This window comes from Chaetodon auriga, chromosome 7 (genome assembly GCF_051107435.1).
Source record: "Chaetodon auriga isolate fChaAug3 chromosome 7, fChaAug3.hap1, whole genome shotgun sequence".
In the NCBI taxonomy this organism is placed as follows: Eukaryota; Metazoa; Chordata; class Actinopteri; order Chaetodontiformes; family Chaetodontidae; genus Chaetodon; species Chaetodon auriga.
In genome coordinates, this window is record NC_135080.1 from 3,216,522 (window position 1) to 3,232,215 (window position 15,694).

The window sequence follows — 15,694 nt, forward strand, 5'->3', positions numbered from 1 at the left end:
AAAAGACAGCCTTGCTCTCAGTGAAGCTGCCCTGAATAAATAAATGTAAAAAAAAAAAAAAAATCAAAAATGTTATTGCATCCGTGACACGCAAAATTGTGACAGCATAGCAACACGCATCCAACGGAGCAACAATCTGTCCCTGTGGTGTTTGCGTGCAGCCCGAGCGATTAATCTGGCCCCGGTCTCCGGCTCCCACTGCTCGGCTTTCACCCTCACTCAGCAACTCACAGACATCCAGTTACGTCCGGGCCTGTCTGGCCCAAAGAACTGGGACATCTCACAGCACCGTGGACCCACGACACAACATGGGGCTGGTGCAGACCGACAGAACGGCGATGACACACGGTGCAAACAGGTGATCCGGGCACAAACATCAAGGTGCACGTGGGTGAGAGAGCACAAAAGAAGGGCACATTTATATTCCACTGTTTAGAAATGCAAAGCCGTCATGTACATGACGTCAGTGTCTTTAACCGTTGTTGACGTGCTGTCATAGAGGTGTTGATGGAGTGGACCAACATTATTTCCTGTGGTGTTTGTCACTTAACATAGCTGATACACAGTACATAGCCTGACTGACAACCTCCTTCAATCGACACACGTTTGGCAAAAGACAGGCTCAGCAAGTCAGGTTTTCTACTGAAAGCCCTTTAAGTTAAAGTCCCATCTTCATCTCTGGTTTCTCCCACTGGACTCTGAGCTGAAAACATCAAAAGCTGAAAGCTATCTGGCAACAGTCAGGCAGCATAAAATGAACCACTCTGGCAGAAACAGAAAGCTCCAAGGACAAAGTTTAGATTCCAGTGCCTCAACATTCGTGCAGAATCAATTAGAGAAACAAAGAAAATGAAGCTTACCGGAACTTGGCTACAGCCGCAGCCAAAGCCTGATATAGACTAAGATTAGGCAACACGTGCCAACAACAGCCTTCCTGCCAATCTATCATCTGGTACATTTGAAGAAAAACAGCTGTGGAAAAAGATGACGTATCCTCATCGTGTTTCGCAGTGATCCACTCATCAAGCAGCGCTGATATCAACAGACACACTCCACACACACTCTACAGCCCTCTGCTCTTTCAGCACTGGCCTTTAGCTACAGGCGTGACGGCAAAGAGAAGTTTTAGGGTTGGATGAGGCGACTTATGTGATCTGTGAAGAGAGCAGACAGCTATTGGGACTTTATTTCAGTGATTCTGAAATCAAAATCAGCTACAGACAGATGTTTATTTCAGTGTAATGGGTCTGAGAGGATGAACTGTCACAACCTATTAAAGTCATTACTGGGTGCAAACAGGCCTGGTTCAAAAACAGACTGACGGATACTGTGTATGAAGTATTTCTCCTGCGATATAAAACCCCTAAAAAAAAACATTTCTCTATTTAATAATTCAATGACATTTCAACAACTACTTCTACACGCTCCCTTGGAATCATTTGGGACTGAATTTTAAGAGAATGTGTTCGACAAGCTGTTTAGTCAAGATCCAAGAGGATCAACAGTGAGCGCTGGAGAGCTTCGAGATAAAACACAAACGAGCACCACTGAATGCAAAGTGCTGGTGTTTACTGCCTTTTATATGCAGTCCTGTGGGTTACAGTTAGAATGTAAAAACACTGCCATCATTACTAAGAAACTGCACCAACATGAACAGCACTGAGTTTGAAAACTGATCAGCCCTCATTCGATGGCAGCATTGAAAGCAGCCACGCAGGACAGCACTAGTACTTGCAGTAACCTACAGTGAAGTAAAAGACAGTACTCCATCCCACAGTGACAAACATACAGTTTCTCTGAATTACAGTAAATCACCTGGACGTCATCCATTACGGAGCCCTCATTCAAAGCCCTTGACTACAGGCTCAGGCAGCCAGTGAGGTTTAGCTTCATTTCGCTGACAGAAGGCTGGAAATGAAATAAAATCTGTGAAATGTCTTTCCTCGCTGGTGTGCACAGAGAATTAATGCAAATAGCTTCGGAAGTGAAATGACAGTGTGGTGTTAAATGTCAGAGCAGGAGTTTGAGCCGCCTGCAGCTGAGTCTCTGCCATCACCTAGTGGTCAAACACAGCCTCCACCTGTGCTTATGAGACGTATTTCAAAAAAACAGCTGCTGAACGCTTGATCTCCAGCTCCATTTTTCATACTGAGCGTGAAATCTGTCCCGCCTTTATAACCTGAGACAGCTTATTAACACAGAGTGATACAGAACAGATATTAAACGTCTGGACCTCAGCTGACGCTTCACTGTAAATAAGCTAACTAACATATTCCAGTCAGGGGAATTTCCTTCTTCACACTTAATTTGCAGCTCGGCTAAATACTTGTCGTCTCTTGGCAATAGCAAATGTTCAGTGCACAAACTAATTACATCTTGCACTGCCTGCTCTGTGGGACAGAATTATGCAAAAACACTAATTTGTTACGAGAGGCACATAACAAAATTGTCATCTTGACATCCAAGTGTGATGACACAGGAAAGAATTATAACTATACTTAACTGCTGCGAGACAAGTTAGAGTAAATACGACTGGGATACTTCTACAGCAGGTGAAAAGGAGGTTAATGCAGACATTTGGCCATCACAAAAACAAATGGGCAGAGTCTCAGGGAAAAGAATGACGATGGGACCCCGTGGCTTCCTAAATGAAAACACTTCATGAAATTTTTAAGAAAGGAAGTCTGGCTCCTTCCACTGCGCTGAGCCTCCCGGGCTCCTCCAGTCATCGTCTGACATCGCTCTAACTTTCCCGGCCGTGATGCATAAACACGTCCACGTAGGGCTTACAAAGAGGCCTGTCCGAGCCTCACAGAGCCGACACACCGTGCGCTGTAATATTTATGTCACATGCGAGGGGACGAGAATCTGTTGTTAAAGTCATGTTCGCTGTCGGCGTGACACACGGACGCTTCTACTGCAATCAACCTGTCAGGAAGCATTACGCTTTGATGAGGACAAAATTCAGGAAGCACAGAGGCTGGACTCAACTGGACTATTGTCTGAGGCGTCCCCTGTAAAAACCCTCATCAAAATGTTGATCAGAGGTCAAAAGCTTGGATCTAAACTCCACCTTCACATTTCCAGTTGAGGCGAGCGTCCGGAGGACATAACGCAGCAGAGACATTCATCAAGTGGTGTTAAAGCAACGGGACGATCATTATATCCATCAGTCTCAATGTTTTTGCTCCGAATACTATTAAAGTTTTACAGTAAAGAGCAGAAATTTAAATTGAATAATCTGTAAAAATATTAAAACTTAGGCTATTTTTGGCGTTGTTGTTACACAGGTGCAGCTCTGTCACAGCGACATGACCTTCCTACGTGGCTCTTCCTTCCCTCGCTCTCCCTCCTGTGTCACAGCCCTTATGCTGCAGTCTATAGAGGACACTGACGATACCTCTGCCTTCTCATTTTTTCTGCCTTTCTTGACTCACTCGTTCCTCACAAGTCTGTGAGGTGGGCGTCTTCACTCTCACGCAAGCCTCCGCTTCTTGCCTGCCGGGGGTCTGGTGTCTATCAACCCATCTGCCACTTCTCCTTCAGTGGCACCATTTTTTCTCCTCACTCAACACTAAGATTTGACGAAGGCGCTGGAAGCTTAAAGCCACGACGGTGCCTGCTTATAGACGCCGCAGCGCTGAAAATAAACCTGCTGGATGATGATTGGAGCTCCAGTTTAAAATGATCCAACGACCACCTAACTGTAACACTGCGGGGCAGGCAGCTGAGTACCAACTTGTGTTTACAAGCACAGCAAACATTCCTGATCATCAGCTATCAGAGCTGCAGAATCATGGCGACATATTGGAGGTGAAAAAGACGTGTACACATTACTGAGAGTGGTGTCACTGCGCTCATGGAGAGAGTCTAACCTTTGCTTTCTTGACACTGCTCATGATGTTGCCCAGATCCTCCATGTCAACCACTGAACCTGATCTTTTCTCATCTTGCATGCCAGACTCCTCCTCATCACTGCTGGACTCCATCAGATCCTCCTGAAGCGAGAAAGAAGGGAACAGAAACGAGGACAAACTCAGAGATTCAAATCTGTTCCAGCCGATAACCAATTAGAAACTTGCAACTACTGACATGACTCAGCGAGGGAGCCCATATGGAACGCATTCATTGTACGCTGTTGTGTCCTCTGGGGCTGCCTAACGAAATAAGAAAAACCATGTGCATGTTTATGGTGCTTCAGAGGATCTATCACCAAGTTTCTGACCACATGCGCGGCAGCAGGATAAAGTGTGTGAGCGCTGCAGTGGGTAAATAAATCACGGTGACGATCCGCTCGCCACAGCTCTCAGCCGCTCTCGGTTCCGGCTGAATGTCACCTCAGCTCTGTGCACCGAGTGCTGCAAACAGAGGGGAAGAAGTCTCAGCTAGATTTGGCTCTGAGGTGCCTGCTACCATGACAACTGGTCATCTGTGTGTGCTGTGATGTGTTTGAAAGCTGTCACATATGTGTGTGTGTGAGTGTGTGTGTGTGTCTGTGTGTGTGTTTGTGTGTGTGTTTGTGTGTACTTGCCTTCTTGCGAAATGTGTAATTTCAGTGATTGGTGAAAAATAAAAAGTGCTATTTCATATTGTCACATGATGGATGCTTACTGTTAAAAATACACATCAGTGCTACTAAATGAGGATCAGATAAAGTGAGAGGAACACTCCTCTTCCTCAGCATGAGGCCGTCAGCCCATTCACTCCACTTCAGGCTCCTGTCATGTTGTGTGAGCCCTCATAATACTGAAAGGCAGAGGCATCAGCCACACTTTGTCAGCCTCTCTTCCTTCAGTCCTCACCAGCTGTCTTCACCTTGTATTCTAGGTCAAGGGGGGCAAGATGGAGTTGATTTGGGCCGGTTGCTGACAAAATGTGGAACTCTTTCATCACACTGTGAGACAGCAGTTTAGGAGTTTTGCTGCGGTTGGGACATTTCTGGGCTGCAACCTTTGGACAATGGGTGTGCAGCCTCCAGCCAATAACAGCGTGCAGGTGACAGGAACACATACGACAGGAGGTGAACTGTTTACAAACTGCTGGATTGTACACCTTTAACATGTGTGTCCCTGTAAAGCTGATCAGAGCACTGCGTCAAAAAACACTGTTTACGTCCCATTAAACGCCTAATTCAACAAGTGAGCTACGATGTGTGAAAGGTAACGGACCTTCGGTGGATCAGAAGTCTGGTCGGGCTGGTTGGCATTCATCTCTTTACTCAAGTCAACCTGCAGCTCCAAAAGTGAGAGCGTGCACAGTGTGCCATTAAAAACACATTAGTGATATAAACCGTTTTTCTGCCATTACCTCAGAGCTGACATTCTGCAGAGCTGCCTCCTCCTCCCCCACCTCCTCCTCCTCCTCCTCCTGTCTGTTTTTCCTCTTGTTCTTGCAGGAGCCTCCAGTCTTACAGTTTCCACCGCAGCTCTTTTTCTCACCCTTGGCCAAAGCTTGAAGGCGGTTCAGGAACTTCACCTTCCAGGCCAGGAAGTCTCCCTGGATGCTGCCGTTACGGCTCTTCACCACATTGCAGTCGCCCTCGACCCTGGTCATGATTCGCATGCCACTCAGCATCCAAAGCCACTTGTCCACATTTTTACCGACCTAGTGAGGCAAAAGGAAAATATAATATACACCTCTTATGACTGAGCTCCAGCTGTCAGCCTGGTAGCTTTGGATACTCTTTGAATAACTGATCTTAATTATATTATCAAGCAGCATTGTTATTCCTACAAAACTTAATATAGAAACCATTTCTTACTGTATTATAGTGGCCAACGTAGACAGAGTTGCCGAGACCAAACACTGCGTATCTGAGGCCTTTCAGGTAGGTCTTCCCGTATCTGAAGTCAGTGGACGCCTCCTCCAACCACTTGCAGAACCACTCAGCATTCTCTGTGGGCTGTCCATCGGTGTACGTGGCCACAAGAAACACGCAGACTGACCTGCTGGTGCACTGAACGCACAGACAAAAAAAAGAAGCCAATGATATGTTTAATAACAATATGAAACGGCACTGTTGTTTGACTCAAAGAATTAAATCCTGCAATAATCCTGAGAAGGACTAGAGCTCCACGTTGATCCACAAAAGTTGCCAACATGCATGTTTCTGGCAGTTATTACTTATGGAAGCTGTGCTCTGACGCTAAAACTGAACATAAAGGACAGCAGAGAATCAATCTACATTAAGTCTAAAGTAAGTACACGTTGCGTCCTCAGCCCTGTCTAAATAAAGATAAAACTCAAACAAAAAGACTCTTTTTGATGGATGGCCTGCCTGTGAGTCGGCGCTCGGAGGATCAGCTGCATCCAGAGAGCGCCTGCTGCCCGCGGCCATTTCTCTTGTGGAGATTTTCCATCACTGAAAACTGTATCGCTGTCCTATTCAACAGACAGCTGTTGTCTCTATGGCTGTGTACCAGCCACATAATCTCCTATTTATCTCCCTCTGCACGAGACAGTGCCCAAAAAATAAAGAGTGCACTGATGAAAATAATCCATGTTTCTTGATCTGAGCTGGATTTGCTTATCACGTTTGTCCTCTGAAGGAAAGGCTGAGCTGATTGGACCTGTCGTACCTCATCAGCAAGTTGATCATCTGGATCGTAGTCCTTCATGTCAATCACCTCTGCGGGTAAACCCAAAGCCATCACCTCCTCTGACAGCTCTGTCGCAAAGCCCTGAACAAACGAAGTCTCAGTTAAACCTTATCAGACATCCCAGGATGGTACATTTATTATGTGTGAGGTTTTCACAGGTTTGCACATGGGTGTGGTTTCATGGGTCCACCTGCAAGGCTCTGAAGTAAAACCTCATTCTGTGAAACTTATGAAGTTCAGATTTTGTTGACTGATCAAACTCGGGTCATTTTGGAGGCCACTTTAAGTCGTGTGTCATGTATTGTCAGTCTTGTTACACTTGATCGTATTACTGCTTACTGTGTTTCAATAGATTGATTGTGTTTCCTGTGTATAAATCTGTACCTTTGCTGTTCCAGTTTGCGAGCCGTAGAAGATTTTAACTCCTGACACGTGAACCACAGCGTCTCCATCGTTGTTTTTCACAGCTTTGTAGACCAACGAGCCGACGTCTCCAGAGAAGCTTTTCTAAAAACACACAGATCATGCAAAGACAAATAAACGACAGATGGTCTCGCATGTGAATCTTCCTTTTTATGCAAAGATCTTCAATATTTGGAAACAGCAGTGGCCAAACACTAAAAAACAGCAGCAACTAACAACACACTAAAAAAAAAAAAAAAACAGCACTTTAAGAGAGACACACGGGACAATATGTCCAGGAGCAAACATGAGTGATGGTGAGATATGAGACAGCTCACCTTCTTCAGTGCCAGCTTCAGTGAGAACCAGATCCCGAAGACAAGTGCAGCTCCCGAATAGAAGTACAGCCTGTTGTGCCATATCGACGTCAAATAGCTCTCAGAGGGACTGTGGCCATTGTGTGACACTGGGGGGACATAAGACATTACACATTACGTCCTCTGGTTACAGACAACTGATACGACTAACAATAGTTAGCTGACTTCACTACGTGTACAAATGCAACGCTGCCAGTTTGTGGCTTAAACTAAAGCAGCAACAAGCAACATGACGACAAGATTAACGCCAACCTTTAGTCACCTGCAGCAAAGAAAAGGCGGGTGACCTGCTAGCAATGTATGCTAACTGTTACTACAGTTAGCTAGCCCAAACATAACGTAAAGTTAGTTTACAGCTCCGTTATCATGTCATATAAGCTCACCCTTAGTATCCGAGGTAGACACATGACTCACGAAAAGCAAAATAATTACGAAGAAACTCGCCATCGCTGCAAATTGTACATTACACTACACAGTCCCCTCCAGCTGGTGCTGTGTGCTACCATGTTGTTTGGCCGATGTGCATGCTGGGAAGCGTAGTTCTTTGTATTGTGGACGTTACGCTCGAGGGCAGCCATCAAAGTTTGGTCGCAAAAACATATAGATACATCGCCAAAACGCATATTTCGTTCGGCTAATCTAACGATTCACAGAGCGGTTTTACACTTAATTTGAAGTTATTTTGAATTTCTTCACCGGAAGTACAGTCTTGACATACACCTCTGTCTATTTAGGACATTTGTTTTGAAAGTATTCTCCGGTATAGTTAGTGTTACAGTGTGTCACGCTTCATTTTTTGTAATGTTAACGGCAATTGTGAGAACTTGAAGCTAGGTGGTAGCTCGGTCAGTTAAAGCTCCAGTTGGTAACTTGTATAAAAATAATGTTTTGTCATATTTCCTAAAACTGTCCCCACGCCCACACAGCAGTACATGAGACGTGTAATCTGTATGGAGGGAAAAGGGCTCCATTGGTCCCACCTACTGCTCCTACTGCGATTTGCAAGAATCCACCGCACCCGACACAAAACAACCAATCAGAGCCAGAGGAGCGTCTGACGGAGTGTTTGACATCCTTCAATCACTACTCACACACACACACACACACACACACACACACACGCTGCGACCCGCCCCCTCCTTCCGCTCATGCTACTGGCTGCCGTTCAGTCAAACAGCTCTGTTAGCGGCATGAAGAGGTAAATGAAAGCTATGGCGGAGCAACAGCCACCCCCAACGGGCAAACTGCCCATACCGCCGCTGCCAACAACAGCATATACGGCTAAGACAAAAAAGAAGAAGATGACCGGGGAAGAGAAACAAACAAAAAAGAAAGAACTCGACCGAGCCCGAGATAAAACAAGGATCAATATCGGAGTAGCTTTTCATGAGTGGAGGGAGCTACGTGTCCTGAAAGGGTTTAAAACCGATTCAGAGTTGGCCACGTTTCTGCTTGACAGGTAGTTACCCCTGCTCGGTTTCTATTTGTTTTGGTGATTGTGACACTAATATGGTGATTGTTACAGTAACACCCTGCAGCGCGCGCGGTATGTATGGACAGAGTTAGCTTGTTCCCGATGCTAAGGCTAACGTTACTGGTTGTCAGGGCAGGGGGAGTGACGTGAAAGTTTTGCTGGTTCAAGTTATCACGCTAAGTCTGCTCCTTTATCGATCTTACCTGCTGCAGCTACAGAAACCAGTGGAAAAGCCAAGTCAGTGCCTCCGTCCCAACAGACCAAGATCAACACCTGACAGGAGGCTCAGGTGTGACGCCGGAGATCCAACAGGTGGGAGTTTTGCATTCCCTTGCTATACTTCTTTAATACTTGCAATAAATACTTTTTGCATTCAGTTTGATTTTGACTGTTTTATCATCTGCTCATTCAGAATTGTAAATTATGTGTCCTCAGTTTGCACCTGATTTTGCCCAAATCTTTTCAATGTATTACAGGCATCGACAGCAGATGACACCCATGGCAGCAGCACAGGGGTCGCTGAAATAGTCGCTGTAATTGATGACGAAAGTGATGCCATGGATGAAACGGAGGAATCAGGTGATCAGGGTGACATGGACTCGGACGAGGACTGGAAGCCAGCGAAGCACTGTTTGCAGGTTAGAGCGCTTGAAAAGGAAACAGATGACAGAACCAGAAATGAAGAGGAAGAAAGTGACGATTATCCTCCGCTTGCCTCCAAACACGGTCAGCTGTGCACAGAGTGTGGGATGTTTTTCAGTAAACAGAGGTCTCACACGTGTGAGCACAAAGCTAAACCCTATTCTTGCAACATTTGTGGTAAGAGATGTGTCAGCGAGGTCGCGCTGAACTGTCACAGCAGAGTCCACAATGAAGACTACGAGCATCGGTGCAAATACTGCCACGTTACGTTCAAATCAAAGGTGAACAAACACACACACGAGCAGACCCACCTCACTGAGGAAAAGCCCTACAAATGTCCCGACTGTTCAGAGACGTTTGCCTCAAATAAGGAGCGCGGCGTCCACCTGGAGGACCACAGAGGCCCCCGGAGGTTAAAGTGCGACATCTGTGGGATTCAGTTCGCCATGGGACTTTCTCTCCAGAGACACTTGGCTGTGCACACAGGAGTGAGGCCATTCAGGTGTTCAGTGTGCCAGCGTGGCTTCAGCCAGGCGAGCCACCTGAAGTCCCACATGCGTCTGCACACAGGGGAGAGGCCTTACAAGTGCCAGCATTGTGACAAATGCTTCAATCACAACGTGAGCTTGAAGAGCCACGTCCAGCGTTACCACACATCGGATTCTGGCTGCCAACAGAAAAAAGAAAAGATAAACAAAAGGGAAAGTGACACTGGTGATGCTGAGGGTCATGGGAGCAAGAAAAGCACAAACTCCGACAATGTAGAAGAAGAACAAGACACAGAAGAGGAGGTGCAGAAGGAGGCAGCAGGACTGCTAAAAAATAAAAAGAGGAGCACAGGTCGACCGATAGGAAGGCCGAAGAGAAATGAACCCGGGAGTTTGGTTGTGGCAGTTCAAGTGGAAGGCCAGTGTTCAGAGACCGAGACTGGAAAAAAACTGAAGCTAAGGCAGAAGCTGAAGAGATCACACTGCAGCGAGCCGAGCGACAGGGACGCGTCCTTCGATTCAGCAGGGGAGGAAGAGGAGAGGGGCGAGGAGGTGACGTCGAGCAGGAGCAGATCAAGAGGAAGGGGAAAGATTTCAAACAGTGACTCTGGTTTTGACCCAGAAGAAAGAAAGAAAAAGAGGTGCAGCAGCCAGAACAGCGGCGAGAGTTTCGGGAAGCACAGAGGAAGAGCGAGGAGAAATCTAGTGGTGTGAAGATTCATAAAATAAGAGCTGAAGAAGTTGTTTGGTTTGAATGACTGTGAAAATGACCATCAAGAGAAGCTGCTGCTTTATTTCATACTTTGGATCTTGTTGCCTGATGTGTGTACTACAGGATCAAACTGAATAAAAGCATATTAAACAGGGCTGATATTAAGTATTGTCCAATACTTTATGGTTAATAATACTGCAGTGTGTAATGATGATTTGTCTGTGAACTGCTTGATCACAACAGGTTTACAACAACAACCCCACATTTATCAGTGGGATTTTATTATTCTTTAAAAGTCATAGCAGTTTTCGTGCTGATGTTGATAATATTTGTATTGATAACATGCACTTGGTGTCAAACAACACGAAGCCGTGACGTCAGGAAACGTTCCAATGCTTGAAGTACTAGAGACTATTGCTACCCCCTGGTGGTCACAGCGAGTAACTACACGGGTATTTCAATCGCGTGAAGTCAGACATAAAAGGATAGTATTAGTTCCGGATACAACATTAAAATTAAAGCTTTCACAATGGACACGTTACATGTAAAGTGATGACTATAAATGCTCTAATCTCAACCATCAACTGCTGCAGTTGATGGTTGAGATTACTGTGCAGTCAGTACACACTCATGTCAGCATATTTACATACATTACATATTATTTCACCAGTATTTTCAAGAAATTAAATTGTTGTCTAAATTATTTCAGTTTTCGTTTTTAGTGGATGCTCATAAATCACCATTTAAATCGACTGAAAAAAACAAAAACAAAAACAAAAACGGGGTCGGAACTGTTGTTTAGCGTCGGTGTGTCACAGGGGACTCTTTTGAGAGACGCACTCTGAGCGCAACCACAACGTTAACATCCAGGACGTCAGACGTTAGACAGAGCAGTCTGTAAACAAACATAAACATGTCGATATTTACGCCAACAAATCAGATACGGCTGACAAACGTGGCCGTGGTGCGGATGAAACGCGGAGGGAAGCGCTTTGAAATCGCCTGCTACAAGAATAAAGTTATGAGCTGGAGATCAGGCGCGTGAGTACCGACATGTCAACACACACCGACCACACGATTTCAGTCGGTATTTACTCAAAACGTCTCATCTGTTTGCCTCTTAAAGTCAACAGACACTGTTGGGTTTGATTTCTAAATGTCCTGCTGGCCCGTCCGGTTAATGCAGCGCAGAACTGAAAGTCCTGTACTTTTACTGTAGTAAAGATCTGCGCACATCCTCCACTGCTGCTTTAACGCCTCTTCAAGCTCCTTTTGTGTGTGTTTTGTTCCAGAGAGAAAGACCTGGACGAGGTTTTACAAACACACTCGGTTTTCGTGAATGTGTCCAAAGGACAGGTGGCTAAGAAAGACGACTTGAACAAAGCTTTCGGCACAGATGATCTGACAGAAATCTGTAAACAGGTCAGAAACATGTCCCTCCTCTTATCCACACGGCGTCATTGTCAAAGGCCTGTGCAGTGTTCATCCTCGCTCCCCCGCCTGTCTCCTCCCTCTGTCTTCACCTGGACAGATTCTGGCCAAAGGAGAGCTCCAGGTGTCAGACAGGGAAAGGCAGACTCAGCTGGAGACCATGTTCAGAGACATCGCCACTATTGTGGCAGAGAAGTGCGTCAACCCTGAGACCAAGAGGCCGTATACCGTCAGTCTGATCGAGCGGGCGATGAAGGACATCCACTACTCTGTCAAGCCCGGCAAGAGCACCAAACAGCAGGTGAGGAGACGCTTCAGCTCCATCTGTTCTCTGTTCATCTGTTCTGTCATTATCAGCAACACGCGGGTTTGGTTATTGTTGACGTGCTGTAAGAGTCTTTGTCTCGGCGCCGCTGCTCGCAGGCTCTGGAAGTGATCCGGCAGCTGAAGGAGACCATGGAGATCCAGAGAGCCCACATGAGGCTGCGGTTGGTGCTGCCAGCCAAGGAGGGCAAGAGGCTGAAGGAGAAGCTGAAGCCGCTGCTGCAGGTTGTTGAGAGCGAAGACTTTGACGAGGAGCTGGAAATGGTGAGGATCGCTCAGTGTGTTTGTGGCTGCGATCAGGCACAGGTGTGTTTTTAAGACGTCCGCGCCTCCTTCCTCCTCCTCAGGTGTGTCTGGTGGACCCCGGCTGCTTCAGGGAGATCGACGAGCTGATCCGCTGCGAGACGAAAGGCCGGGGTTCTCTGGAGGTTCTCAGCCTGAAGGACGTGGAGGAGGGAGACGAGAAGTTCTAGTGAACTAACCGTCGGGACTCTGCACCTTAACCACACTAACAGGCTTCACTGCAGCACAACATGTTTATGAAGAGGCTCACACTAATGTCAGCCGCCCTGCTCCCCGGGCTCTCTGTCTTCACAGGATTTCTTTGACTGATTATTTGCGTGCCGGGTGGAATCTATTGTGCTGCATTCACTGAAGTATTCAGCTTTATTTTAGCACTTCTGGACCATTACCAGAACTCCTGGACAAGGTTTCTTCACCTCCCGTCTGTCTTTCTGTGCCATGTATTCATGCCCAGTTTCCCATTTTAAGGATCATTTCTTTCTCCTAATGATGTATATTTTGTCATAATGAATGAGTTTGCTCTGTCGAAATAAATATTTAATCAAATGTTTTCTTTTTTTCTCACACGACCCCAATTTAGATGTTTGCGAACATTTGCTTCATAATGCAGAAACATGTTTTGATGGTCAAAGGATCATTTTGACCTCACAAAAACACATTTAATATGCTGGTTTTGACATTTTCTGGCCATCATTCAATGTCATAACTCGAGAACGGAAGGCAGATTGTGACGCACCGCTCACCTAAACACAGGTATTCTTCCTCATGGCAGCGTCGCCCCCGTGAGGACAGGGTGCTGCAAAAACTGCTGAGGGATGACCAGAGGGATATCATGGCATCCACCTCCAGATCCAGATCCCAGTCCAGTCACGCGTCCGTGAGGCGTGTTGGAACAAGTCAGATCCATGAAGGCTCATGTTTTTAAATGTTTTTAAAAAGTGTTTTTACTTTCAAAACTGTAGCATGAAACACACCAAACGAGATCGGGGGGGGGGATGTGGATCATGAAGTTAAATAAAATATTTTCATACTGAAACTGATCTGAGGGCTTTGACCAAACCTTTTCTCACATTTTAATCGGAGTTCAGGGTGAATCTCTAAATCAGAAATCATGTTTTCAGTGCTTTTAGTACAAAAATGAGGAAAATGTAACTCTGATAATTTGATAATTGTGCATCCAGACTGTGAACAGTTTGTAAATATATCAGCCTACTCACCAAACACTGACTGCTTCCTTTCCACCATACATCTTCTTCTTCTTCTTCTTCTTCTTCTTCTTCTTCTTCTTCTTCTTCTCCTTTTTAAAGAAAAATACTCTAAAGTAGATGACTACAGTACATGTTTCACGCTCACCATATCTCCTCCTCAAGTCCTCTGTGGAGTAATGAGTCAAAACCATTCGAAAGCATGAAGTTAATAAATACATCAGAATCATTTGCGATGCTTTATTCCACAGTGTCCTTTAGTGCAGAAGAATTCATTTCAAAGATGTAAACAATTTTGCCACTCTCAACAAAAACAAGTATGAAATAGCATTACTCTAATGTAGGGCAGTGTGTGTGTGTGTGTGTGTGTGTGTGTGTGATACAGTGCTTAGTTTTAAGATCAATATTTACTCTTTCACATTTAATTTGAGATGTTAGAAGCTTCAGAATGCGTCAGTTTAATCTCTCAAGTAAAGCAAGCAGAATAATTTTACAGTGACACTGAATTGGGGGAAATCAGGCTTGAGGGTGAAACAACATTGTACTGCAGTAATATTCAGTGTATTCACTAGAATGCAACACACAGCAAAGCGAGATGCAGAAGTCCTGCTCACGTCCTTCTCTTTGAATCCAGATCATCAACACATCAGTACTCTCTCAGGTTGAGCTCGTGCTCAGTGAAGCTCGTGCTCAGTGAAGCCCGCGCTCACCATGCTTGATGTAATTTATGCACAGTCATTTCTCATGTTAGTGATTCTCCAGTTTAATTACCCACACTCAGTTAAATAGTACATCACAGTCCCCTCAGATGAACTCTGCTCTGCGCTCGTACTGGCTGTTTGTCATCGTAGTCCTGTTGATCCTGCTCAGCGGGTGGTTGGCCTCCTCGCTTAGGTTCGGGTACCTGCTGTCTTCAGGCCGCTGCGCCTGCCGCTCTCCGGGGGGGCATCTGGTGGTGAGAAACACCCCGCCGGCCAGCAGCAAAGCGAAGGAGATCCACCCGAGGTACAGCGCAGGTCCCCAGTCTCTTCTCATCAACACAGCACCCTCCAGTGGCTGACTGGTGTGATGGCACGTCCAGGCTGTGGGGATCAGCAGCAGGATCCCAGACAAAACAAAGAGAGTACCAGAAAACACTTTAATCTGGCCGCGCAAAGGGAACCACACAGCCCCCGCGGCTCCAATCACCGCAGCAAAAGCCCCGGCTCCAATGGCCGCCATGATGAGGGCCCTCCACGTCCGAAAACTTCCAGAAAGAGACATGAGAGACTGGTAGAAGGAGCAGTGCAGGCTGCCATCGTGGGCCAGGTCCCAGTGATCCCATTCCAGCCACACCCCGTCCCAGTAGGCAGGCAGAGTGGCTGTGGTGTTGTTCAGGGTGCCGCTCACCTTCCACAGAGCCAGACAGCGTGTCAGAATGGCACAAAGCCACCCAGTGAAGGCCAGACCGAGGGCAGCGAGCTCCAGCTGCCGCTCCATGACTCCGGCCGGCCCGCTCCTCCTCTCCACTGCAGGCCCGGCTGCCTAACCAGAAACAGCTGGCAGCAGAGTGGGGTGGGGTGTTTTTTTAACGTGTGTGTGCATGTGTGAGCCAGAATCTGTGTATGTGTGTGAGGAGGTGTGTGTGTGTGTGTGTGTGTGTGTGTTTTGCATGACGGTTCAGAATAGGGAAACCAGTTCTTTGGTATGCAAGGGAAGAAGAAGGCACTGCAGCAGGGTGGAGGAGGGAAATCCCTC

At 46.3% G+C, this 15,694-nt stretch overlaps 4 protein-coding genes across 4 annotated transcripts in view; 2 read left to right on the forward strand and 2 right to left on the reverse strand.

The window, feature by feature from the left end:
• Nucleotides 1–7,902, reverse strand: part of tyw1 (tRNA-yW synthesizing protein 1 homolog (S. cerevisiae)) — a 42,629-nt gene extending 34,727 nt beyond the window's left edge. The window contains exons 1-7 of the mRNA XM_076735717.1: nucleotides 7,762–7,902; nucleotides 7,340–7,467; nucleotides 6,984–7,106; nucleotides 6,579–6,680; nucleotides 5,762–5,956; nucleotides 5,308–5,604; nucleotides 3,876–3,998 (exon numbers count right to left, since the gene is read on the reverse strand). Coding sequence (XP_076591832.1) covers nucleotides 3,876–3,998; nucleotides 5,308–5,604; nucleotides 5,762–5,956; nucleotides 6,579–6,680; nucleotides 6,984–7,106; nucleotides 7,340–7,467; nucleotides 7,762–7,825 — 1,032 coding nt within the window. The 5' untranslated portion in view covers nucleotides 7,826–7,902. The remainder of the gene's footprint in view (nucleotides 1–3,875; nucleotides 3,999–5,307; nucleotides 5,605–5,761; nucleotides 5,957–6,578; nucleotides 6,681–6,983; nucleotides 7,107–7,339; nucleotides 7,468–7,761) is intronic.
• A 616-nt stretch (nucleotides 7,903–8,518) lies between these two features.
• Nucleotides 8,519–10,848, forward strand: LOC143322950 (uncharacterized). The gene is made up of 3 exons (XM_076734420.1): nucleotides 8,519–8,837; nucleotides 9,065–9,164; nucleotides 9,329–10,848. The coding sequence occupies exons 1-3, from the start codon at nucleotides 8,581–8,583 to the stop codon at nucleotides 10,694–10,696; spliced, it is 1,725 nt and encodes a 574-aa protein (XP_076590535.1). The 5' UTR covers nucleotides 8,519–8,580; the 3' UTR covers nucleotides 10,697–10,848.
• Nucleotides 10,849–11,530: 682 nt separating this feature from the next.
• On the forward strand, nucleotides 11,531–13,298 carry sbds (SBDS ribosome maturation factor). Its single transcript, XM_076735144.1, has 5 exons — nucleotides 11,531–11,735; nucleotides 11,987–12,116; nucleotides 12,226–12,426; nucleotides 12,549–12,713; nucleotides 12,797–13,298. The coding sequence occupies exons 1-5, from the start codon at nucleotides 11,608–11,610 to the stop codon at nucleotides 12,920–12,922; spliced, it is 750 nt and encodes a 249-aa protein (XP_076591259.1). The 5' UTR covers nucleotides 11,531–11,607; the 3' UTR covers nucleotides 12,923–13,298.
• A 904-nt stretch (nucleotides 13,299–14,202) lies between these two features.
• On the reverse strand, nucleotides 14,203–15,597 carry LOC143323657 (claudin-4-like). The gene has a single exon (XM_076735643.1). It carries the CDS (start codon nucleotides 15,434–15,436, stop codon nucleotides 14,762–14,764), a length of 675 nt encoding a protein of 224 aa, XP_076591758.1. The 5' UTR covers nucleotides 15,437–15,597; the 3' UTR covers nucleotides 14,203–14,761.
• Between the last annotated feature and the right edge of the window lie 97 nt (nucleotides 15,598–15,694).